A 27,755-nucleotide genomic window follows, 5' to 3' on the forward strand; every position below is an offset into this window, starting at 1 on the left:
ATATTCTACATAGCTGACAAAATTAACGCTGTTTACAAGACACAGCAGAGATAATGTTCAGATATTTGAGCTGATTACTGATATCATTAAGCTTGAACAGTGGTAAAGAAATACTTTACATGTTCCCCTCAGATCTCAAGACTACGAGTTACATCTACTAGATTTGTTCGTTTGTGGTCTTACAGTTTTTCTTGCCATTCTACAGAGCAGCATGTGAAGCTCATAAAATACAATTATATAGTGGGAAATAAACATCTGTCCCTGAGAGAACACCAAAACCTTTCAAATGTCTACAGTGAGAGAAAATACAAAACTGTCAGCTCTGTTTATTTTTCTATTTATTCATTTTATTTAGTTAGTTATATTAGTAACATCCTTACAGCACTGCAGGGAAACATTTTATTCATGTTTTCACATCAAATTACAACAAAGAATTCTGTCCAAAGTGGATAACATCAGTTTAGACCATCTTTTCTTCAGCATGATATAAAACAGAAAAAATCAGGGTACATACTGTCTGTAATGTCATCATTATATTTGATTTCTAGTTGACTTTTCATTTAGTTTAACATTTCATTTCTTTCATCACAGGTAACATTATTCTTCTCTTATTTAAAGAACAAAACAGGAAAATCCTAACTTGAACAGTTGACTCTATAGCATAGTCCCTAAAGTAACTATAAGTCTATCCATTTTGCTCCATGCACAGCAGAGGTTAGCAAAGCAAATCACCTTTTTTTTCTGGTTTATGGTTCCGCGCCTCCCCTGAAGTTCTGTGGCGCCCCCCAGGGGAGGCCCGCCTTACACTTTGAAAACCAGTGACTTAGAACCATTTCAATCAAGGTAGGTTTTGTAGAACAAATTGAGATATGGCATTTTCCAAAGAAAATAATAGACAAGAATATGCATGCCACGTCATTTATCCAACCACTGAATAAAAATAAAATCCTTAAATAAAATAAAAGAAGATTCTCCATGAAAGGTAAACATTTAAACAAAACTGTGTCGTGGTCAATAATGAATATTAATGGCTCTTATTGTAAACAGTATTTTTACCTTAGAACTATTTTGTTCAACATCAATATTAAGACTGGTCTGCTTTGATAGACCTCACCTTTAGTGTATTAAATTTAGAAAAACCAGCACATGCAGATTAAGCTATGCATAGTGACTGAATATGCTTAAGAAAAATCAGCCTACATCACAACAGGAAGATCCAAAGAGTCCGGCTCATGTCTGGCAGGGGCCCCAAATTTTGAAACATTATTTAAAAAGAAAAACAAGAGAGGACTTTCTTCTGTGTTCTGTAATGTTTGGGTAAAGGCCCTGGACAGTTTAGAATTTAGAAATTGTCAGGGACGCTCATGTGAATGACAGTCATGTTTAGGATTTATTAAAGATCTAACTGTTGTACAGGAGCACGTTTGTGTGCTTCTGTGTGTTGTGTCAGAGTGTGTGTTGGACTAAGAGCAAAAAGCTGAGAGCTTGTAAAAAAAGTTGTAAAAATGTTTCCTTCTCTGAACTGTTCCATTAAAACTTATTTTTACCTGATAGCAAATACACTGATATTAAACTGTGGAGAAGTTGCAGAGGGAGAAAGTTTAACACTAAAGTAATGTGCATAGATTGATGCCTGGTTGAAATTATACACAACATTTAAAAACTATATTTACTTTCTTTAGAAATAATAAAGCGAAAAGATTTTTACAAACAAGGTTCTCTTGAACCAGAAGCAGTGGTGAAGTTTGAAACTTGGTTCAATAACTACATTTCATAACAAACATGGCACCAAATATTGACAGAGTGTGAGAGAGAAGGCAAGCTTACAAGTACGGTGTCCCTGGTGGATCAATAAAGAAAAATATGAATACACAGGCTGATCTACAAAAACTATGACTACAGATCTTAGAGGCTATCTTTTCTCCATGAGAAAGATGAGAATTAAACCAGCTAAAAACTGATCTTTAATAATAAAACAAGAGGCATTTGGCTGCATACTTCGGGGCTCATCTGTTGCAGACCTCTACAAGGGGGTGACTTCAACTGTCAGAGTTTTTTTCTTAATTTGTGGTGTGTAACTTTTAATTTTATCCCCCTGCCCCTTACCCTAATCTGTCATTATTTCGTGGTGAGTTAAATTTAAATCCATCCCCCTCAGCAAATTTTAAGTTACACTCCTAAAATTCTGCTGTTGTGATAAATAGCCATTTCTTGCCATTCTTATGTGCAGCATGTGAATATCAAAGAAATACAATCATACTGAGGAAATAAACATCTGCTTCCAACAGAACACCCAACCTTTTCAAAAGTGTATATAGTGTGTAAATATAAAAGGGAGCACTGCTCAGTTTTATTTAGTTGTACTGGTAACATTCTGTACAGCACAGTGGGGAAACATTTAATTCATGTTTTCACATCAAATCACACCAAAAACCAGAAACCAAGGATGAAATACAGAACAGAGTTGATTCCATTACATATGTGATACCTAGAGCAGATAAGTTTATTTTCATTCCATTTCTCTCATCTCAACTAAAATCATTATTCTCTTATCTACAAAAGAAAAAAAAATCCTTAGTTTGACAAACCTCCAGCTGTTGAGGTCATTTTTTTCTGGGCTGATCCAGTTTTTACCCAGTGTGATAATGAAAAAAGAGAAAACGACAGAAAACGCATAATTTCAAACAAAGCAGTCAGGATCAACAAACAACAGAGCATACATGTTATGTCAGCAGAACAACAGGTTCTTGTTGTGGCTGTTTTAAAACACCAAATATTGGCCAAAAACTAAAGCACAGAGAAAAAGATCAAGATTTCACAAAGCTGACTTGCAGCGAGTCATTCAGCCTTTAAAGCCTGATTTTAACTGTGCAGAAAAAAAATGTTTTGTCTTGGGATGCAAACACCAAGACAGAAATCTACAGCTATGGGATGCAGCAGCTGTGTGTAAGTTCAAACATAGCCTAGTTTGAACATAACTTCTTACTTATGACAGAGTTTATGCTCTCCTAACATTGAAGGGGTTGCACCAGCTGAGATAGTTTCAATGTTGGCTGAAGTTATAACTTAAATCTTTCACCTGCCTCCTACTAGGCCTAAAGTCCTTAGTAAAATATGGCTGTCATAGTGATAGTTCTGAAAGACGGGATAACTCTGAGGGTGACGAGGAGCAAAAGATATTACTGGCAATTTGGTGTCAGTAGTGTGTTCTCAATGATCAGTATCACTGTTGTTTTCCATGAGCAGTGAGTTCAGTGTTAATATTTGATATAGTTTTAAAGTTTAGTCTGTAGGTTTTATTAATCACCGATGCAAAATGTCTTTGAGGATTAACAGCAGTTAGCATGTTATTTTTAGCTGTCAGCATCTCTAGCAAACACTGGGTTGAAAAAATAATTTTCACTGAGTCATAACAGCAAAAAATATTTGTATTAATTTGACATAAAGCTTAAACACAACTTTAGTTATAACTTTACTCGCTTCAGCGTAGGGTTTAGTGTGGACTCTACGTCAGATCCTAAGATGGTACTTAGCTGGTGCAGGCTACGGTACTCTTGTCTTAATTTTTGCATTATTTACAGATTTTTGTATGAAATGGTAGTTTACCATACTGTCAACAAACTAAACTACTGTCTGGTAAACACTGGCCACTTCCTGCTTAAAATATGTCAGATTTAAGATTCTTTCAAGTTTCTTCCTTGAAAACCAAATGAAGGCAAAAAAACAGTCACATCTGAAACTGCTCTGCCATGGAGAGTAAATGCATCATTTTATCTTCATTAATGACGTTTCATAGAATTGAACACCATGTTGTGTCCACATCATCCATGAATTTCTGTAAATGATCAGTTATTTCTGTTTCATGTTTGTCCTGCAGGGTTTTCTTTTCTTCCTCTGTTTTCACCCTCTTCATCTCTTTCTCATGTTTTTCCAGTAAGTTGCTGATTTTTTTCACATTTCTTTTATTTTTCGCCACACATTTTACCACGTTATATAGTTCATCTCGATGTTTTTCCTTTAACTTTTCTTCTTTGTGGGCTGAGAGTGCTTGTAAGAGATCGTATTCCTGATCTTTGTCTTTCATCTGTTTCTCATGCTCCTCTTTCTGAGCTGCATATTCCTTTTGGTTTTTCTCTTTGAATTCATTGAACTCTTCAGCTTTCTTTCTGGCTTCTTCTTCAAATGTTTTCTTCAGGTTCTCCATTTCTGCCTTGTGGTTTTCCTCAATAGCTTTTTTCTCTTTTTCTTCTTCTTCTCTTCTCTTTTGGTCTTCTTCTTCTCTTTTCCTTTCATTCTTTTCTTTTTCCCTTTCATATTCTTCTTGGAGCTTTATTCGTTTCAGTTCTTCCTCATGTCGTATCTGTTTATGTTCTTTATATCGTTCTTCCCACCATTCCTTTTGTTTTTTCTCCCAGTCATCTCTTTCTTTCTTCAGATTTTCTTCAGCTTCCTCCAGTTTTCTCTTGCTTTCCTCTGATTCTGACTGTTTCATTTTCTCTAAATCAGCAAGTTTCTGTTCCCACTCCTGTCTTTGATTTTCATCCTCTTGCTTTTTCCTCTCGTCTTCCTCTTCTCTAGTTCTCTGCTTTTCCCTTCTCTCTTCTCCCGCTTGGTTGATGCTTTGTTCTTTCTTTTCCTTAAGTTGTTTCTCTCTCTGCTCTCTCTGCATTTCAGTTTCTGCTTGTTGTTCTTCTATTCTTCTTTCTATTTCTTCCATTTCTTCTTCATGTTTTCTTTGAAGTTCTTCCATTTCCTTCCTCATCTCTTCTTCCTTCTCCTTTAGGATCCTCTCTTTCTCTTTTATTATCGCTGCTTCAGCTTCTTGCAGCATCTCATTGGTGTAGCAGTTGCCTCCATTTTCTCTTACCATTGAGTCGATCTTGGCGATCAGCTCACTGACCTGTTCTTGGTTTTGTTTCTCACGGTTATCAAACAGATGGTATCTTCCTCCACAGTCAGCAATCAGCTTCTGAAAAGGCTCATCACAACTGTTTTTAATGTACTCTTCAATAGAGTGTTTCTCATACTTCAGGTTATCTCCTCCAGTCAAAAGTATGATGGTGAACTTCTCAGCATTCTTCCCAAAGCCTTTTTTGATGAGTTTTACTGTCTTCTTCTCTTCATCTGTGAATCTGCCGATGTTTAACACCATTAAGAAGACATGTGGTCCTGGAGCCAGAAGACTGATGCATTTAATCATCTCATCATGAACCTCTTCATTTGACAAGGTTGTGTCAAACAGACCAGGAGTGTCGACTACAGAGATACGACAACCGTTCACTTCAACATGAGCTTTCTGACAGTGTTTGGTGACTGATTTTTGGCTTGGTTCAGATTTAAACTCCTCTCTTCCCAGAATGGTGTTTCCTGAAGAGCTCTTTCCACTGCCAGTCTTCCCTAGTAGCACAATCCTGAGACAGTTTTGGTTCAGCTTATCATCAACCTCTGCAAAATAAAATTTAAAAAAGCCTAGAATTAATGATTTTGTCAATATAACGTCACAGCAGAGGCAGTACAATAGAAACATTTTTTTAAGTCTCAAGGAACTGATTGACTCCAAGCCCAGCCATATTACTAGCTACTAAAATTTGACAGGATCATTGAAATGAAATGAAAATGTTTGGATCTTAATCTTGTTTGAAATTAAACAAAAAAACCTGCCTTGTTATCACTGACACTGTTATTTTTATAGCTCATCACTGGGCTGAGGTCATGTTCATCAACATTAATACTGACAGTTCAATAATTATGAGAAATGCCTTAATCCATAAACTAACATACAGTTAGGTTTACTATCAGGCTCAGGTTTTACAGTCTGTGACTAGGGTCAGATCTCAGACAGAAAAATGAAACCTGTCAGGTCAAACATAGTGAAACAACGTTGCTCATGTACAGCAGAGTAACTTAAGATATGATTACAGTTAAAGCTAATGTTGAGTTAGAATTTAATATATGTGTTAACATCAGCCATTTGCTAACTAAACAAAATCTCTGTTCATGCAGTCTAAGTCTTCCCCACTGTTTCATTGATATTTGACATCTCTGAACTACATGCTTCTCTAGTGCCAGTTAATAAATATGGCTCATTAACAGGGCTTGACTAGCTCCAGTCAACTTTACTGTGGTATAAGTTGTGTGAGCTTTAGCCACTTGAGGAAGTACCTCAACTACTATCAATAACTACAACAACAAACAAAAGTGAGTCATCCATGGTGATACCTCTGCATGTACAGGTGAACAGAACGGGCTACCTTACCCATAGAGCTGATGCTGAACAAAGGACTAATTGAACCTGCATGCTAGAAGTGCTACCAACGGGGCTGTTCTACAACAACTTTTGGCTGTGACGAGCCAAACCAAGCCAGGCTGACACGGTTAACGCTGTCTGCTGACATTGCTCACACTGCCATCTGGTGGAAGATCCATGTAAAACTTTTTTGATTCTCCCAGCATGTTAAATATCTACTGATGACTTGAATCAGAGCCAACAAGTGACACAGAGCACCAGGAACTTCTGGTCCTGTACTGTTCAAAATAAAAAGTACAGTGCAACATTACTTGCAAAAACACTTGAAATGTAGTTCAGGTGCCTCCCATTTCTCTGGATTGTTGCTGGGATACTTCTACACCTTGATTGAAGACTGACCATGTTAAATTGGTAATGCATACACCTCTCCATAAAAGGTCATACCTCTCTATAGAAGGCCACGCTTTAGAGCAAAAACCAAGCCATAAAGTCAAAGGAACGACCTGCATAGCTCAGAGACAGGATCAGGGATTAAAGCAAAAAAAAAAAAAAAAATCTTTTGACTGAAATTTTTTTTCGACACCAAATCATGTTACCCGACCATTAACCTGCCATGCCACACGTGTAAGAGCCTTTTATTCTGCTTATCAGTCACTTCTCAGAGGTTTTCGATTAAAAAGGAGTATACTACGTACATGCCCTTAGCCCAAGGGCATGTACACAGTATACTGTTCTCTAATAAAGCATTCGAGTTGTAAAAAGACTTTCACCTACACTAGTAAGATTCTCAGGACCAATAGCATTTTAAAGGAAGAGGGTGATTTTTTAACAGCTTTTCTGTTACTTTGCTTTTATGTAATTTCAATGTTTTCAATCTATTCACTAAAACACTTTTTGCAAGGCTTAACTCAGATATAATGTAGACATACAAATATTCAACCATCTCCATAACTTTTCAGTGCAAGTTATTTATTAGACTTTGAACAGCCATAAAGAAAAACAAAACTCACAGCAGCACCAACAATTAAGAACAATTAGGTGCAGTTGTGTAAAAGGCTATCCTGCTTTTCATTTCCCCTGCTTTTTGGCAGTGAAACCAAATGCCTCCAGTGACACCCATTTCTGGGGTCTTTCTGAATGAGCTACAGGTTCTGGGGCTCTGACTACAGCAGTGGAGGAGGAGGCTGTAGCACAGGGGTCTCAGATTCATTTAAGGTAGGGGCTGGATTTGCTCCAATGAGACGTCCTGTGGGTCGCACAATTTTTTTTAGCAATATCAGTACGACCAACAACTGATATATAGGCTGCTGTAATGTTTATAAAGAGAAATGATCCAATATTATATGTAGGTACCATTTAATGAGTGCTGCATGTTTGCACACTAAATGGTTAATTACCTACTTAAGAAGGAGAATTTATTTACCAGTAATCTAAACAGGTCAGGCAAAAATATGCTGTCCTTGTAACATGTGACAAGTTTTACAGATTTTAACGTTTTCAGAATCCACTGATGATGAATTTACAAGACTGGAATATCATTCAACATGACTGTTAATGGCTTTAAAACAGCACCTATTCACAAAACCTGATCTGAGCCCTGTTTAACCTGGCCTGGGCCTGCCTACACAGAGTCCAGAGAGGAGAAAGAGAGGGAGAGAAAGGAGGGAGGGGGAGAGAGAAAGCGAAAGAGAGAGAGAGGGAGAGAGCCTCCCACTCTGTCTTGCGGATATTCGCGCACTGCTGCCCTGTTACTGTTTATAAAGCTGCAAACCCTCACCTGCTGAGTGAAAACTTGACTTTAAACACACGTATGAGCCCTACAGTCGTTCTTCTGTATGTCCACTCTACCTGAATCCCCCTGACGTCCCTGCACGTGTCATGAACTGGGGCATCTCTGTGCGTAATTTAGCACTGCATCAAGATCAAACATGCTGACCTCTCATGCATTATGTCTCATGCCTGTGTCCAGATTAGGATTAAATGTTTAGTTATAAAGTTTTGTTTTTGTCATTATGAGAGGGATTTTTACGGTTTGATGAGACCTGGAGTTAAATACGCCACAGAATTTATAAACCATGTCTCGTTTAAACTTAAGTGATCAATCTCATAATTTGACTTCTTGTTGACATACAATTAAAACATATGTAAATAAAATTAGTTGATATTAATTGGCATTATAGATTGTAATAATCAGGGATTAAATCAGATGAGAGATTGAACTGAGTCGCTCACCAAAGCTGCGTCACAATTACGCAGGAAAAACATTTGTCATCCCGAGCCCAGCTGTTTAAATCCCACTCAGGAGAAGTTTGGTTTAACAAGGTAAAAACCTCTGGATGCCATCATAGACTTATTTAAACTCCGTTCTATATCTCTGAGCCTTTATAGACTTATTTAAACTCTGTTCTGTATCTCTGAGCCTTTATAGACTTATTTAAACTCTGTTCTATATCTCTGGGCCTTTATAGACTTATTTAAACTCCTATCCATATCTCTGAGCCTTTATAGACTTATTTAAACTCCTAATAATATCTCTGAGCCTTTATAGACTTATTTTAACTCCTATCCATATCTCTGAGCCTTTATAGACTTATTGAAATTCCTATCTATATCTCTGAGCCTTTATAGACTTATTTAAACTCCGTTCTATATCTCTGAGCTTCTATAGACTTATTTAAACTCCGTTCTATATCTCTGAGCCTTTATAGATTATTTAAACTCCTACCAATATCTCTGAGCCTTTATAGGCTTATTTAAACTCCTATCCATATCTCTGAGCCTTTATAGACTTATTTAAACTCCTAATAATATCTCTAAGCTTTTATAGACTTATTTAAACTCCGTTCTATATCTCTGAGCCTTTATAGACTTATTTAAACTCTGTTCTATATCTCTGAGCCTTTATAGACTTATTTAAACTCTGTTCTATATCTCTGAGCCTTTATAGACTTATTTAAACTCTGTTCTATATCTCTGAGCCTTTATAGACTTATTTAAACTCTGTTCTATATCTCTGAGCCTTTATAGACTTATTTAAACTCTGTTCTATATCTCTGAGCCTTTATAGACTTATTTAAACTCCTACCAATATCTCTGAGCCTTTATAGACCTTTTTAAACTCCTATCTATATCTCTGAGCCTTTATAGACTTATTTAAACTCATACCAATATCTCTGAGCCTTTATAGACTTATTTAAACTCCTGTCTATATCTCTGAGCCTTTATAGACTTATTTTAACTCCTACCAATATCTCTGAGCCTTTATAGACTTATTTAAACTCCTATCCATATCTCTGAGCCTTTATAGACTTATTTTAACTCCTACCAATATCTCTGAGCCTTTATAGACTTATTTAAACTCCTATCCATATCTCTGAGCCTTTATAGACTTATTGAAATTCCTATCTATATCTCTGAGCCTTTATAGACTTATTTAAACTCCTATCCATATCTCTGAGCCTTTATAGACTTATTTAAACTCCATAAATATCTGAGCCTTTATAGACTTATTTAAACTCCGATCCATATCTCTAAGCCTTTATAGACTTATTTAAACTCCTATCTATATCTCTGAGCCTTTATGGACTTATTTAAACTCCTATCTATATCTCTGAGCCTTTATAGACTTCTTTAAACTCCTAATAATATCTCTGAGCTTTTATAGACTTATTTAAACTCTGTTCTATATCTCTGAGCCTTTATAGACTTATTTAAACTCTGTTCTATATCTCTGAGCCTTTATAGACTTATTTAAACTCTGTTCTATATCTCTAAGCCTTTATAGACTTATTTAAACTCCTATCTATATCTCTGAGCCTTTATAGACTTATTTAAACTCCTAATAATATCTCTGAGTCTTTATAGACTTATTTAAACTCCGTTCTATATCTCTGAGCCTTTATTGACTTATTTAAACTCCTATCTATATCTCTGAGCCTTTATAGACTTATTTAAACTCCTATCTATATCTCTGAGCCTTTATAGACTTATTTAAACTCCGTTCTGTATCTCTGAGCCTTTATAGACTTATTTAAACTCTGTTCTATATCTCTGAGCCTTTTTAGACTTATTTAAACTCCGTTCTATATCTCTGATTCTTCCTGTCACATCGGTGATCAGTGATGTCTGCGTCATTTAAAGAATGAGTTGAGGAACAGCAGCGGAGACTCTCAGACCAGCACCCTGGTAGCCTAAGTACTGCTGGCTCTAAACTCAGACAGAACCCAGACCTGGACCAAGCAGAAATCATTGATGCCTTCGCCCTCACCCATAACAACCAGGGCTCTGTTTATTATGAAGATATCATAATAGCGTGTATTGTCTGCTGCAGTGTGTTCATTAAAGGCATTTGTGGATTAAGGCACCTGTTTTGAATTGTTCTTATCTCTTAATGCTTATTCATATTATGGATATAATATGATATAATATTTTGTTGGCTTTAAAGCTGCAGTGTTGTTGACTGGCAGCAGAAACTGGTGGATTTTTGCGACTGAGGCTGTAGTGTGCGTGCGTAAAAGGCGTGGGCCGCACTAACACTACACTTTGATGTCAAGTGGGGGGCCAAAAAATATCTTCCTGTGGGCCACAATTGGACAGCGAGTTTGAGACCCACGGTGTACTAAAAACCCAACCCCGTCTTCTTCAACAGTACGTTAACTTCACAGAGACGTCAATAAGTAACGTGTAGTTATTTTGTTGTCTGCTTACATGATAGTGCTGATAAAACTGTCATGACAAAATCAGATCTGAATCAAAAAATCAGATTCAGGTCACTTTGGCTGCACAGTAATTGCAGCCTTACTAATAGCTGTTGTCTAGTGATTTACTTACCCCGAGTGCCAGCCTGTTGTGTGATGATCTTTTCTATTTGAGCATGCACAAATGTTTTTGTTGTGTAGCTGAATCCAGTTCTCTGTCTGTCTAGATTATCAAACAGCTCTGGGATCTGCTGCCTGTCTCTGGTGTTGAGAACAAAAGATCCTCTACAGCGCTTAATGAGCTCCTGGATGTCCATGCTTTTCTCAAGAAAGTCGACAACTTGTGGAGCTGAAGGATCCGAGTCAATAGTGAACAGAATCATTGTGAAGTCACTGACTTGAGACCCAAATGTGTTCTGGATGGCCTCTAACTCTCCCTTGTCCTCATCAGTGAGTGGACCCACAGGTAGGACCAGGATGAAGGCGTGGACACCTTCAGGATCACAGAGTGAGACGCATCTGATTGATTCCTTCATCACTTCCTGCAGAGGTTTTTCATACAAGGCAGGAAGCTCCACCAGGGAAACCCAACGTCCACAAACCTCTCCCTGATGTTTAACACACTCTGATGAGCTGGAGGCTGAATAAAATCCTGTCTGACCTAAAATGGCCTTTGCTGCTGAAGCCTTCTCTGATCCTTTTCTCCCACACAGAACCAGGTTTAGAGCTGGTTTGTTGAGTTTAGACTTTGGTCTTGTGGACTCTTCAGTGAAAGTGAGGAAGTTTCCCTTGGTCTCACATACAATGTTTTTTATCCTCTCCATTAACAGACTCTGATCATCTTCAAACATATAGCTGCATCTTCCTCCACAGTCTTCAATCAGCTTCTTTACAGGTCTTTGTATATCCTCTCTGTGTGTCATGATGACCATTGAGTGTTTGAAAACATCTTGACCAAACAAACTCAGGATGATCTTCAGTGTTTGTCTGTTCTCTTCAGTGAAATCAGAAGGTTTCACTAACAGCAGCAGAACATTTGGTCCAGGAGGACAAAGACTCACACAGCTCTTCACCTCTCTCCTCACAGCCTCCACAGACAGACTGAACATGTCTGGAGTTTTCACTACTGTTACTGGTTTTCCTTTCCAATTCCCAGTGTGGGCCTCTGAGTGTTTGGTCTGAAGTTTTTGTTTATGGAAAGGATGGTCTTTGATGATGATGTTACCAAGTTTTGTCTGTTTGCCATCACTTTTTCCCAGAAGGACAACTCCAATTGCTGATGCTGTAGTCAACAGAAAAAAGTAGAGTAAATTTTTGAATGTTAATTGTGATACGACTGTTTCATTGTAACTGTTCTGCTTATCACAGTGTTGAATATGTAACATGAATAAACCTTGATTAAAGTTGTGATTAAAACACTAATTCTAGTAAAATGAAATGTGTTTTTGAAGAGACATGGAGTTTTCACTGTTTGAGATAAGAAAAAAAGTGAAAACCATTAGCATTATTGTTTTTTCTTCTTTGTTTCACATAAAAATAGATAATAAGGGGAGCAGGTGGCCTAGTGGTTAAAGGCGCTCCCCATGTGCGTGGGCGGCATGGGTTCGGGTCCGGCCTGAGGCCCTTTGCCGCATGTCTCTCCCCCACTCTTGACCCTGTTTCCGACTCTATCCATTGTCCTCCTCTATCTAATAAAGGCACAAAAATGCCCCCCCCAAAAAAAATAAGCCAAACCTCAAAGATCCTCAGAGATCTTTCTCTCCAGAGTTGGTCAATAAACTACAACTTTTATAAATTATATACGAAGATGATCATACATCAAAACAATGCATAACAAAAAACAAGAGAGGCTAAGTTCTTCATTGAGCCAGAATGAGTAAGAGATTCAGGGCTGGATCTACTAAAGGTTTGCGTGTATAGAAACGTGTGCAAACTCATTGCACACGCAAAAAAAAATACAAACTGATTTACTAACAGTGCGTGCTAAGGATTGCAAAATAGCGCGGCTGCATCCAGTTAGTTCCCTGTAGTGAATATGCAATATGTACGGTGGCCCTGAGAGCTCACAGCACTGCAACTTAAACCATAGACTGTATATAGTGTGAAACACGCTGTCAGCTGGCTATAGTTACTATCAGAACCCTTAGTGGGGGACAAGTAAGTTAAACTACCGGTAGGTTTTGCTGACATAGTTTCACACTATATACAGTTTATGGTTTTACAGTGAATTAACCGTGTGTATTATTTCATCAGGTTATGAGAATTGGCAGGCTAATTACAAGCAAAAGGCTAACGATAGTTTATCAGCAGATCACTGCAATAGGCTACTATCTGAATCATGCGATCACAATGTTAAAATTAATCAAAAACACTTTTTATCTCATTTTCCAACACCACTGTAACTCAAAATCCACGTCAACAACATAGATGTCAAGATGTAGATGACGCGTTCGCTATCTGACGGTACGTCTGTGGGGCCGCCATCTTGGCAAGGGCAAAAGAGTGAGAGTGCAACAGAGTTCTATGGGCAGACAGCATTGAAAAAGCCAACTTCCTGTGCTGACGCCCACAGATACGATGGGTTTCTCGCTCTGATGGTGGTGGTCTGGCTTTAAATATGTACAGGACTTCCGACCGGGTTGTTTATTAAAAGTTGTTACCTTATTTAAAATACAATGCACCCGCTGTTTTGGAAGGAAATGTGGAATCTTTCACTAGGTGTAGTACTGACCGTCATCTGATTGTTAAAAGCCAGACTGGTCATTTTAATGTTGCTGGCAGAAATCACCTCCTGGCTTTAAGTATTTATTTTTTTACTCAGTGTTATTTTAATGTCATTAAATACAATACTTGAAATATACAACTAGGTGATATAACATTTTTTGGCGTTAGTAAAGCACGCAGTTCTTATCGCCCACTCCAAAAATATATTTGCCTTCATTTTCTGCTGTCCCACAAACCAATAAATCAGTCATCAGGAGACTGGTATTTGATTTAAATGCAGGAAAATTCTCTCGTTTTAACGATAAGCATTATTATATGCACCGCAGAGAGAGAGAGTCAGTGTGCACCGCGCTGTACAGACAGTGTGAGTATCAGTTTGATTTAGGCTTTTTAGACAACATAAAGATGATCAAAGAAGCCAGGAACATTCAGCTTTAACTTTGCTCTTTCCTTCTTTGTTTTGCCACTTTTTGTTGTACCATAAAGAAGAAAATCATGAGAAATTAGAAATCACGTGACTCGTCGGGACTTCTACCTGTTGAGACTTTAGTTTTCCTCATGTAGCTCTCTCTCTCTCTCTCTCTCTCTCTCTGCCTCCCATCTGATGATCCGCTCAGAAAATTTTACTGGAATCTGCTAGCTCTGCGGGTGTTTAAGTCAGAAATTCATCCCCTGCATGAGTAATTAAGCCGAGATCGGCCATTGTGTCCTCACATGGCTAATATGCACTGCAAACTCAAAAATCATCAGGTGAGAAAGGGCTTGACGACTCCCAGTGTATGCCTGCATGTAGCCTAGATTAAAGACCAGTTACAAGATGAGAGGGAGAGAAATTATCTATATAAATCTATTTGGAGAAACAAAAACTATCTAATTATAGATTCTAAATATTCAATTACACATGTTCCCTGTATAGGTCATAGACATAATAGGATTTTTAATTTAAAGTTGATCAGACCCACAATAAGTACCTCGATTTAACTCCAGTAAGTAATCAGTATGATCAAGCTTTCAGCTTTATAACAAAACAAATTTCATGTAGATTGGTTCAGGATTAAGCAAGGTAGGGTGGATTTTACAGGCGAAGTGGGCTTGTTTATATTGAGTGTTCACTAATCCCGCCAGTTCCAAGATGGTGGACCGGCAGATGCAGAGCGGCTATGTTTATTAGCTGTGGACGCGTCATCTACGTATCCATATCTATGGTCAACAACATCAATAAGCGTGTCCGAACGTGTGCATCACTTTTAAGTGTCCTCTGGAAACACTTCCGTTGTGTTGCGGTCTATTTGCAGCGCGTTTTTCTAATGTGTTGTGTTGGTCTTTGCAGCGTGTTTTCTAAATGCTGCCGTGTGTTGTCAAATTGATGAAGATGTTTGTGTGCATCACTTTTAAGTGTCCTCTGGAAACACTTGATAAATGCGTTTTTCTAATGTGTTGTGTTGCGGTCCATTTGCAGCGCGTTTTTCTAATGTGTTGTGTTGTGGTCTCTGCAGCGCGTTTTCTAAATGCTGCGCATGTGTTGTCAAATTGATGAAGATGTTTTCTTAATTTGCTTGTGTTTTGTCTTTTTGCATGTGTTTTCTTAAGTTGCAGTGCTGTGAGCTCTCAGGGCCACCGTAAATATGGGGCGTTTGCACGCAATTGTGCATGTACTGGGAGGAGAAAATGTAAATATGTTATTTTAGCACATGCAAAGCGATTTATCAAACCTGAAAGCAATTTTGCTCATAGAAACTGCGTCTATATTTAACACGTCTCGAAGGGAGGTGCAAACTGTTTGTGCAACTGTTGTATGCATAATTGCGCACACGTGGCTGCGGTTATTGTGGAAAGAAGGAGACATGAAACAATGAAAGAAGACGCAGAGAACGCATTTTTCACCCTCGTGTAAACATTTTTGGAATGAATGAAGAAACAGTCATTTAAACATATCGCCTATCCAGCCTTGCCATTTTGGAGCTGTTGGTTGGAGCCAGCCACAAGGAGGAGTCACGCAATACCTGCAATGACAAAACTTGCAAGTTTACATTTTTTTGCATCTGGGTCATTCCAGCATACGGTAGCTACTACAGCTGGGATCTCCCAATCCCCTTTTTCGGATGTTCTGTGTGAAGTTGTAACACTTAACTTTTCTCAAGCTATAGCGTTAAACACACACAAGGGGAACTTTTAAGTAAAATAGAGAACCTTTTTAAGTAAAGAATATATCAAAATGCAATAAACAACAATTCTGAACAAATATAATCAATAAATCTCCCAAGAGAACGTAATGACTTTAAAGCACTTCCCATTTAATTAACACCTCCCCAGAACATAAGCGCACGTCGTGCGTAAACTCAAATGAAAAGTAGGTCACAACAAAATTTTATCTCAGTCTTTATAATTTCATAATAAACTAAAAGTCCAAATCTAATGAAAACAGCAACCTCGTTCTTATCTGAGCACTTTTAAGTGTCTTTTAAGTCTATTTTAAAATGTCTATAACGCACGCAAACACAAAAGTCTATAATCCACCAGTCTCCTCAGAAAAAACCCACAATAAATCCACACAGCAAAAGACCACCAAATCCAGGATGCACCTCTTGTCTTTTGCGCATTCACTCTTAGTAAATCACCCGCAAACCGCAGTCCAACCCAAAACGTAAAATTCTAGATTGCGCACGCAAATTAGTACACGCAAATAGGGATCTTAGTAGATTTGGCCCTCAGAGCATTTAAAACTTTAAAATCGTTTTCAGAAAGGCAGTATAGGTACTGGACTACTTCTGTTTGCGTTTCTGCAGTGGTACTTTCAGAACCTGATGGTATTTTATCTTTTTAGAACTTTCTGGAGTCATTTATTAATGCTCAATATTTTATGATTAAAGGGAAATTTTGTATTTTTTAAATTGGTATGTATAAAGTACTTCGCAGTAAAACTGGTATTAGCCTTTGAAGATTCCAGTGTGCGCTGACCCTTTAAGCGTTACACTCTTGGGGAAGCTATGCAATATAGCACAACAGACAGGTACTGTCACTCTGTAATTTAGCAAGTTTAAAGTAAAAATGGGCCAACAAAACAAAGTAAGCTCAATTGTAGGCTATGCTGAACGTTTTCAGAGGAGCAGCTGCACCTGATAGTAATGCTGCAAAGCCTAACTTCCCCATGCACATCCTGTATAAAGGAGCCACGCTCACTAAAAACTGGAGGATACTGCCACACCATTGCCATGTACTTTATGCTGGCCTTACATCAGAGGACTTTTCTAAAACTCTTAGAAGACTCTAAAAGACTGGCACCTGAGAACAATTTGTTGGCAAGAAAACTTCCCATCTTTGTGGAACAATTAAGTTTGAATCTAGAGTCATTGTGAAAGAGAAGTTAGACTAGGGGCAGTCCTACTCATTTACCATGCCAGTCGCATTTAGTCTACTTCAATCTGTAAATATATAGAAAGTTCAAATGCTGTAGTTTGGTTGATTTCTTTTTAGATCAAATATTTATGCTGTGTCTTTAAAAGATCTCAAACAAAATCTATCCACAGTATGACTAAATCTGTGAAGGTTTTACTTACTCTGACTCTCAGGACTTTTTCCTGAGACCAAGTTTTGTGGCATAATTTTTTTGGCTGCAGTTATCCCTGTGAAAAGAAGACCACATTATTCTGCAGCCAAGTCAAATAAGATTTGTTGACACATGGGTGTCAAGAATGTCAGGAATGAATCTGTACTTACCAACAGTCTTAACTCTACCTAGAAGAGAGCTTTGATGATGACCTGATAGTGTAGCTGCTGCATCAAGTGTTTTAAAGCTGACGTGATCTCCATTGTTCTCCTTTGCAGTTTGACCCAAACGCGTCAGCAGCTCTAGAGGTTCAAGGTTCTCTCTATCCAAGTATCTGTATTTACACTTTTCGATCATGTCTTTTAATGGAGGAAGTGACTTGTAATCTTTCTTTAAACCTAAACTCTCCTCTCTTGGTGTTGATATCAGTAAGAATGAATGATCAAATGATTGATCACTGAAATATTCAAGGACTCTGCAGAGACTGTCTTTGTGTTCCTCAGTGAAGTCTTCAGGCTGTAAAACCAGCAGGAACACATGAGGTCCAGGATTACAGATTGTTGCACAGTCTTTGGCATGATTAGTCAGTTCTTGAGATTTGTTGCATTTCATTAGATCTGGGGTGTCGATAAGAGCTACACTGTTTCCCTCCACCGTTCCACTGATTCTGTAACAGTTTACTTGCTCCTCCTCGTGGTTGAACACATTCTCTCCCAGGATAAAGTTTCCCACTGATCTTCTCTCAGACCAGCTGTTCCCCAGTAGAACAACCTTAAGGTCCGGCACTGTGGAAACCAGATTTTGTACCATGAATTCACATTTGTCACTTCTGAAAGTTTCATCACTTTTTAATTTTAGGGGTTTATACCTACTCACAAATGGTACCAAAAGAATAGCAAAGATATTATCATGCTTCTGGAAAAAAGTTTCACTCACTGTCAGGTGGCAACCAGTGATTGCTCCCATGGTGTCTCAGAGGAGGCAGATCATCTGTGATTGAAAAGACAGAATTACAGTGTCAGGATTGATCAAAGTCTTTAGTACAATTATGGCTAAATCTCAAGTCACAATTTTTGTGACCACACCTGACTTTTCCATACCTGCAGATGCATCTCCCTCTGAGCGCCAAGCCTGAGCTGTGAAGAACAAAGGGAACCAGAATTTCAGTTTCATGTTTCATGTTGGCCTCTCGCTTTGTTTTATTGCTGTTTAGCAAATATGCAATGCATTATTTCATAATGAACCTATTGTCACATATTTACTTCCATTACATCTTGTTTGTTTACAAAGAGAACAAGATGCCACAAGTAGAAATGTATGTAACAAGGCACTCAAGTGTTGACTTCATGGTTACTTCATTTGTTTCACACTTGAATGCTAATCTAAATTAATTCAGAGTGAAGGCCCTTTCACGAGTTTAAATTTTATTCTATTTTGTTTTTTTCCTGTTTTTTGGATCCAACAACTAATTTATAAATGTCACAAACCTTGTACAAAGTCAGATGCATTTACTTTTAGTCTCTGTGTCAAAAGAGGATAACTGAAACGTGTTCATGCCTGTATTTTAGGAGGCTTCACCAGTGTTGGGAGTAATGTGTTACCAAGTAACACATTACAGTAATTCAATTACTTTTTATGGTAATTAGTAGTGTAACACTTTTCTTTTAAAATTGATAATGCCATTACTGGGAATTAAAATAACACGTTACCTGTTACTTTTACAATCGACAACTCGTCAATGAAGTTTAGCAAACATCCGGTTCGGCGGATGACATGTCGGGACCGCTAACACATTAGCATCCTGTGACAGAGAATATCCTCGGCAGAAACACTCAAACACAGGCTCTGAAGCACACACGTCATGGCTGAGCACTCGAGCATGAACAGGGAAGTAAACCTTTCCACCTCCAAGAACAGTGATTTTAACTTCACAAGTATGGCGTCTTTAATCTTTGTATCTATTTTAGACTTCTTAAACAGTGTAAAAATGCTTTAACACTGTCAAAAGTTGAGAAACATTTCAACTGTGTTCTGTTGTTTCACCACATTCAACATAATGATAATGGCTACAATGTTAGGGTGCTTTCACACTAGGAGCCCGGTCCCGGATCCAAGTGCATTTGAGCCCAAAGTCTGGTTTGTTTGGGTAGTGTGAATGCAAATGAACTGCACCCGGGCACCGGGCCAGGACCCGCTTGGGGAGGTAGTCTTGGGCGCGATTCAAGTGGATTCTGGCACGGTTAGGATAAGATGTGAATGTAACCGTGCTTGGATACGGGACAGAGCGACGTATCAGCTTTATGACATCATCATAAAAACTAAACTTCTTTCCACAGCGCGACAGTTTGTTCACATTTTTCCACAATAAAGGGTGGAAATCATCAGAATCCAGTCAATAAACGGTCTGTTGTGACTCACCTTACAGATGAACACGAGTTGGAGTCAGTGAGAAGAGATGCAAAGGCAATTAAAGTCTCTTGTCACCTCAGAAACTGCTGTATCAGTGCAGTGCAAGCCGATTTAATCCTCTGAGCTGTAGTAGATGTGCAGGTACAAGGAGAGAAGTTGCTGGCATCTTAAAAGGGATTTTAATCATCCATGGCTGCAGGACAGACTTTTTGCTAGGTCAAAACAAAAATTATCTTTGCTCAGGTCATGACCCCAGTGGTTGCCATGGTAGCTTCTTCTTCTTTCTCCTTCTTTGGGGGGCTGTAAACCGCTACGTGCATACCACCACCTGCTGTTTCAGACTGAGTAAATAAGCAAGAGGGCCCGCGCACTGTTGGATGTTGCCAATGTGAAAGCAAGCCAGCGGGGGAAGGGGGAGGGGGAGGAATCGTGCTGCGGTGCAGTTCAAAACAACTGGGCCTAATGTGAAAGCTCCCTTATATGGAAATACAGTTATTTCCTCACACACTGCCATAACACAAATGAATGTGATGTGTACCATAATGGGGATTGAAGCAAAAAGTAACGCCTGAGTTACTTTTCAAAGTAACTAGTTACTTTTACAAAGCAGTAACTCAGTGACTACTCAGTTACTTTTTGCAGTTACTCAATCCCATATCTCCACAGTCTGGGACTGAACTCTATCCTCCAAGATGACAACATTCATCCCCACAGAGCGGGGTTTATCAGAGACTACCTCCAGAATTTGGAAGCAGAGAGGATGGAATGACCTGCCAGGAGTCCTGACCTCAACCCCATTGAACACTTGTGGCATGCTGTTCGTGCCAGAGTGACCAACAACCACGATGGCTGGCTTGCAACAAATGCTGGTTGAAAATAAGGATGCCATCGCAAGCAGTGTGTGACCAGGCTGGTGACCAGCATGAGGAGGAGGAGGAGCCAGGCTGTTGTGGCTGTGTATGGTTCTTCCACACGCTACTGAGGCTCCTGTTTGTTAAATGAAATGAATAAATTGTTAAATTGCCAATATGTCTTATAAAACTCACCAGGAGGCAGCCATGTTTTGGTTCGCGCTGGTGCTGTGACATCACAGCTGTGCAGCGCTCCTCACCATTTCTATGCTTGTTGTTTTTTTCTGCTGCCTCACCATTTTTCTATATTATTATTATTTTCTGCTTGCAGCTGTTGCTTCCATAACAGCTTTCATACCAGGTATGAGTTTGCTGCATGTTGGCATTGTCTCCCTGCAGTCAAAGCTCTGTCATTTCTCCTGTAGGAGCCAATGAGCGCTTCTTTATAAATAGGAACCAATCTATTTTTGTAGAGTGAGTAGAAGTAAAACAGTTTTTGACCGCTGAAGGAGCCGGTATGGTGAAATGTTTGTTCGTGTTGGATGAATGTTGGATCACAATTGCTTTTATCAGCGCAAAGAAGTTTTGGAGCAGTAAATGCATGCAAGCTACCGTCTCAGGCTGTCTTCAGCCATCAATTAGTTCAATCCTGGTGAAGCATCTCAGGGGCTTCAAGCAGTGGCTTAGCCTCTACACCTCCTAAGTTTTACCTCAATAAACCTACTAACAAGTGACTGGATTCTGTGTATAGTGGAAGCATGCTGGGAGCTTTTCAAAATAAAAGCAGTATGTACATACGAAGGGAGTTTCTCTGAAGAAATGTTAAAGCAGAATTTTACTTCGGAAGGTGCATACTGGTAGTGCTTTAGTTTTGTGTCTATGTTAACCTGAACCGTGTGGAAACAGAAAGCTTCATAAAGAGTGAAAGTTCAGGGAAAACCTTTATCAAAAAGACACATCTTAGCCTGTTAACTACCCAAACCCTGCTAACCCTTGTTACTGGAAAAAGACCCTGAGGTTGCACTAAATCTGGAGAAATCTTCTGAATCTAGTAGAAAAACATGCACCTTTAAAAAAGTACACTGCAAAAAATGTGAGTACACCATGGTTAGATCAAGAGTTAAAGGAATATATGTATGAACGCAACCAAGCTAAAATAAGCGCTAACATGTCTGGTTTTAAAATCTGATTGGCAAGTATACTGTAAGTTAAGGAACTTTGTAACAAAATTATATAATAACAAAAGGAAATTGTACCGTGAGGATAGGATTAAAAACATTAAAAATGACAGCAAACAATTATGGAATACATTAAATGACTTATTGCGCTCCAACACCAAGGTCACACCAGCATACTTAGAAACAGAAGGAAACTATCTAACTAGACCAAGAGAGATAGCTAATCATCTTAATAACTATTTTATAGGAAAAATTGATAACTTAAGGAAAAATATGCCAATAGTAGATAATAACATATCTTATTTATTAATCAAAAAAACAACCTGGACTACAGTCTTTTTAAAATATCAGAATGTGTCAACTTAGAGCTATGAGAAGCTTTTCAAAGACATGATGAATCATGGGTGTCTGTCTGGGTATTTATATTTCATATTTGGACATTTACTGTAGTTCTGTGACTCTGTTAACTTAAAGTTATGCTTTCTATTTTGTGTCTACTCATTATTATTGCTTTTAGCTAAAGGGAGAGGGTCCCCATAGTTGTCTTTGCCCTGGGCCTCCAAATGAATAAACCTGCCCCGCCTCACACCTCCAGCTCCCCCTCACACATGTTTTCTGTCCTGCAAGTTTGTTGCTTTCATTTTTCTGTTTCTGCCCTTTTGACAGTATTTATCATTAGTACATTTAAGATCAAATAAAACACCCATGTTTGGACAAGTTTTACTCAATTTTACATTGTTTTAAGATGTGATCTGTGTGTGTTTGGCTCGTTGGTGATGATGCGCATCGCAAAAGTCATCATCAAATACAAGTATGGGAGAGCATCGGCAGGGAGTGACTGAAGAAATTTATTAAAACGAGGGCATTAGAAACTTCAGTTTGAACACAAGACAGCACACCTCTATGAATGAACTTAATGAAGGGACACGCCACCAGCGGACTCCCTCTGCGCTCTTTTATGCACGTTCCTCCATCCAGCGCGCATCCAGCGGTAATAATATACAAGTGTTCATCTGAATTTGGAAGTTAAAGTCTTTCTTCTTTGTGTGGATTTATATTTATAGAGGATTTAGGGAGGATTTTTTAAAGTAAGCCTTAAAAGAGCTGCAACTGGTCACTAAAGAGCTGCGGGTTGAGTATCACTGCCTTAGTTGAATACTTTGAATGGGGGCACATTTTACTCAACACATTCACTGAAAATCTCAAGTATGTTCAAGTCATCGGATTAAAGTCCGAGTCAAGTCCTGAGTCATTGATGTCAAAATCCAAGTCAAGTTGCAAGTCTTTGATGATATTGTCAAGTCGAGTCCAAAGTCATCAAAATTGTGACTCAAGTCTGACTCGAGTTCAAGTCGCGTGACCTGAGTCCACACCTCTGGGAGCTAATAATTGTGCCCTCATCTGTTTATATGTGACTTGTCAGTCATTAGAAGGATAGAAAGTAATGTTCATAATAAGCCTCCTAGTGATTAAAATGGTTTAAAGAATATTGCATTTCCAGGTTTGAGTTTGGTTTCAGCAGACAGTTCAGAGTATCATAAAGATGAAAAAGTCTGGCTGGACTCACATTCTGCTCCAAACATCATGATTTCACTCTGCTGGAAACATCAGAGGCTACCAAACCTAGAAAAGAACAGATGGGATTAAAGGCCTTCACAAAACATTTAAGACAATATTGTTCAGAACAAAATAAAGGGTTTTCTGAGTAATATGTATCCTTAAATCAAAACTGTCAGGCATGTAAGAAAAATTTACAGTAAATAAAACAGAAAGGAGTCATAGGGCTCTATATTCGTAGACCAGGCGCAGGCGCGGCACACCTGCCCTGTGCCGCGCCTACGCCGCGCCAACGGGGTGTGTCCAGGGCATTTTGCAATTTTCGTGCACGGCGCAGGTGGCAAAGAGGGAGGAGAGAAGGCTTGAGTGGGTTTAACACAGCCGAGTGTAATCTTCACCAATCAAATGAATGCCTCTCCTTGCCTTTAAATGCGGGCAAGGCGCAGTGCCAATTTCACCTCACCACCACCATGGACGAAGACAGCAGCAGCAGCTCCAGGCGGCCAAACTTCTCCCACGATGAAACTGATGTGCTGGTCCAGGAGGTCCAAGCTCGCAGTACCAGAATATATGGTAATGCTAACAGACCTCCACGGGCTGATGATGCAAAAACTGCCTGGGAGGAAGTTACTAATATTGTCAATCAAGTTTGCCCAGATATTCTGAGAACCGCTGCCCAATGTAAAAAACGGTTCAATGATGTAAGGAGAAGGGCCAAAAAACAGTTGTCAGAGCAAAGAAGGCACACAGTGGCCACCGGGCTGTGCATCAGAGGCCACGATGAGCGTCACCGTGTGGACCACCTTGCGAGACAGATGTAATCTGTTCCTGTGTCATGAATAGGAGTACAAAATTAAGTGACAATTACATTAAACACAGCAGCAGGCTAATCCAGGCATCATGCTTGTGATCCACCTGCATTCCTGCTCTGTCATCGCCAAATAGGAGAACCTTTGGTGATATATTCTCTCCCGGTATCTCCTCCTCATCCTCCTTGCAATAATGTACTCCATCTTTTTAGATCACGTTAAGAATAAAGATTAAAACAGAGAAATATGGGCAATCACAGGTAAATCCTTAAGACACCGACTGACTTACATTTATTCAGCGAGCGTCTCTCTCTTTTTTCTTTTCTTTTGAATTTCATGAGATGACAGAAGCCGAATATATACTCCGTATCGGATGCCGTGGCTGTTTGTGGTTGTGAACTCGCTAGTTTTTATCACTCCCAGCTGCCATCAGGTTGAGTTTCAATTACGCGTGACAAACATCTTTGATTTGACATCAGATGTGACGGGACAATTTATATAGATACAAATGTATATGCTGGTTCAGACGGTTACATTAAATAGTGGTTGCGATGATTGTTTATTGCATTGAAATGTGCCTGACACTCTGGAAACCTGCCTGTGAGGTTTTGGTGACGTGTGCGCACTGCGCCTGTCAGCCAAATTACCACTACATCGGGCGCGCTTCGCCTGCGCCAAGAATAGACCAGGTTGGAGCTGGCAGGCTTTCAGCGCACCTTCCGCGCAGTGTTTTGGCACAAAATTGTCACTGCGCCAAGCTGAATCTGTCGACACCTCCCCCTGGTGCACCGCCACACCCATCTCGGCGCAGCCTGGTCTACCAAATAGCCAAATTGGCTGCGCACGATGTTGCGCCGGACGAAATTACCACTGCGCGGGGTGCGCCACGCTCTGCCACCCTGCGCTGTGCCACGAAATTAGAGCCCATTATGTTTTGATGTATAATGCGCTAGTTGGTGATAAAGTGATATTGAAAGCTTTAACTTAACCATTTATATTTAGTGCAGAAATAAATGAATGCTGCAAGTTGAAGTTAAAATATCCCATGGCTTCAGTTTGAATGCTGTAAGTGCTCTCATTAAAGTCGTATTGATAGGTACCAAGATTGTCCTGTGTCTTTGATTTAGCTGTAAAAAAAATGTTTTTCTTTAAACTAATATGAATAACAGATAATGAGCTCACATTGCACCTCACACCTAATATTCTTGCACATTCTCGCTTCTTAAACATGTCAGATCAAAACGTGACCTCCTGCTGTCCTGGGATTTAATATATTGTACACCTGGAATATAATTACTGATGCATTCATGTTTTAATCATTTAAATGTAACTGTTTGTTAAGATGGAGCTTATTAAGAGGGATTCCTATCAACTAAGCCATCTAAATAAACATTTTTATTAAAAGGAGAGTTTTGCCTCTTAAACCTGGTGGAGTAGAGCTGTATGCAAGTAGGCAATGCATTAAGTACCAGTTAAGTTACTCAAATGTAAGCAATTTGCAGCAATTTCCTTTATCCCTATAATGTGACCAGAAAACGGCTTCAGGAAATTTTAGCCATGTTACTGTTGACGGGGAACTCCAAGTCTATCACTGTTTAGTTTTCTAGTTAAATGATGAAACTGCAGACGTTTTCAAACACATTCAACACATTATAAGAGACTCAACGTTAAACCTTTCTGTAGGCTATGTTATGTTGTATAACTTGAAAAAAACACTTTCTCAAACAGATGAGTATTTGCAGTCAGGAAGCTTAAATAAGTTCCTGCTGCATGAGCTCTGCTGTTACTTTGAGAACAAGTAGCTGCAGCTTAAAACACTGTTTAAATCCCCAGCTGACTTTATTAATGATTAATCATACTGGTGATGAGAAGAATGAAATGCTGATACAGATAATCAACAAAATGCCAAATATTGCACTGATAAACAGCCAGACCAATTATTGGTCCGTCCAGAGTTTTCCATTTTAATAGTAAGCAATCTCTTCATCTGAATCTGTTTGTAAGAACAGCCACATACTGCAATCAACTTAACATCTTACCCTTACCCCAAATCACTAAAAGGTATTCTAACATTAAATTCTTTTTCTGCTGCTAGACTTGGTGGGGTTTCTAAATTGATTTTTTTTTTTTAATTTAATTGTTTATCTTTTTTTTTTTTTTTTTTTTTTTTTAGATCAGACACAACTAGCAGAACAAGTGGAAGTAAAGAGAGGAGAAAGGTGAGTGGGAGTAGCACGATGAGAGTGTATTTTCTGAGTTCAGAAACAGATGGGTTTGACTGGGTGCTTTATTTGCAAAAAAATTTCTTACATATTTCTGTTTTAATCCTGAAATTAAAGTATCATTTGAACAATGCTCATACCAACTCAGGACAGACTTGAGCTCTGGCTTATTTTTAACTTTATTCCTCAATAGTTATAAAATCAGATTGCAATACCTTAAATCATGTTCCCACTGGCTGTTAGAGCAATGTCAATTTTTGATTGGCTATGGCAAAATGTGGTAGAAGTATAACAGCACAGAGACATAAAATGCAGAAATGCTGCAGGAGTAAGACAGAAGTTCACAGCTTATTTTTCCTGTGAATGTAAAAGTTGAAATACAGGACTCCTATATCGGCTTATTTACACCATGGTTTAACTAGATTTAGTGGAAGAGTAATATCTGAGCTCTTTTGTACAATTTGACCTACTGATAATAAACCATTCATGTTTTGAATGGTTCCAACAAGGCCAAAGGTATTGTTAGCACAATAAACAGAAAAATACACAGAAGACATTTTTTCGTTTGACAGATGTTGTAAATTTTTACCTCAACACACAAAACCTGCAGACTGAGTTGTCAAAATACACAGAAGATGCAATATATTGCATGTTAAACTCAAAATTGACCTCCAAGTAAATCTACAGACGTTCACAGAATCCCTGTTTCCAGAGTACTGAGTTGTAGTGTTGACCAAATAGTGAATCGTTTAAATAAATGATGATAGCAAGTTTGGTAAATATTCATTAAATGTAATAAAGGCTGAAGTTACAAGTCAATTCTATGTACCAATCAAACATTTTCTTACATAGTCTGATTATGTTTTGCTGTATAAAGTTTTGGTCAAGTGTACTCACCTGTTAAATAGTTGAAAGCAGCAAACTCAGCAGTGGAACTGAATGGAAAAGAACAAGTGCAGATGAAGTCTAGAATAAAGGAAAAACCCTCCCACAATGGTCATGATACATCTGACTAAAACAGAGTCCTATAAAGCCTCTCATGTTAAAGGATAACCTGGTTAGGAGTGGCTTTTACAATCAACAGGAGCTGACTCTATAAACTCTGAAAGCTTGGCACTTCCTTTTATTTTAAATCACATGTTGTTGAAAACTGCTGACTGTTGATTTTTGGGGGGTTTTGGGGTTTTTGTTTTTTCATATGTGTGGAACTTGTCTGGGTGTTGTCTTTACCAGGACTCCCTTGCAAAGGCGATCTTGGTATCTCAATAAGAAAACTCATGGTTAACTAAAGGTTTAGATTTATAAATAAAATAAAATATAAAAATGTACACCTCACTTTTTTTATTGTGGACCCCAGAGTTGACTGGCAGAAAAAAACAGTTTTCTTCTTGCTGGGCATTTCCTTTATTTTAAATCACGTGTTGCTGAAAGTTGCTGACTTTGTTGGGGTTTGGGTTTTTTGGTTTGATTTTGTCATTTTTGTTTTTTCATATGTGTGGAACTCGTCTGGGTGT

At 38.6% G+C, this 27,755-nt stretch overlaps 1 protein-coding gene across 1 annotated transcript; it reads right to left on the reverse strand.

Annotated features, from left to right (window-relative positions):
- Window positions 1-373: 373 nt before the first annotated feature.
- Window positions 374-27,283, reverse strand: LOC121510518 (GTPase IMAP family member 8-like). The gene is made up of 8 exons (XM_041788607.1): window positions 27,139-27,283; window positions 23,221-23,276; window positions 18,316-18,351; window positions 18,152-18,205; window positions 17,386-18,000; window positions 17,226-17,291; window positions 11,078-12,226; window positions 374-5,445 (listed from the first exon to the last, which is right to left on the reverse strand). The coding sequence occupies exons 2-8, from the start codon at window positions 23,237-23,239 to the stop codon at window positions 3,791-3,793; spliced, it is 3,594 nt and encodes a 1,197-aa protein (XP_041644541.1). The 5' UTR covers window positions 23,240-23,276; window positions 27,139-27,283; the 3' UTR covers window positions 374-3,790.
- Window positions 27,284-27,755: the final 472 nt, after the last annotated feature.

Source organism: Cheilinus undulatus, linkage group 5 (genome assembly GCF_018320785.1).
Source record: "Cheilinus undulatus linkage group 5, ASM1832078v1, whole genome shotgun sequence".
Classification (NCBI taxonomy): domain Eukaryota; kingdom Metazoa; phylum Chordata; class Actinopteri; order Labriformes; family Labridae; genus Cheilinus; species Cheilinus undulatus.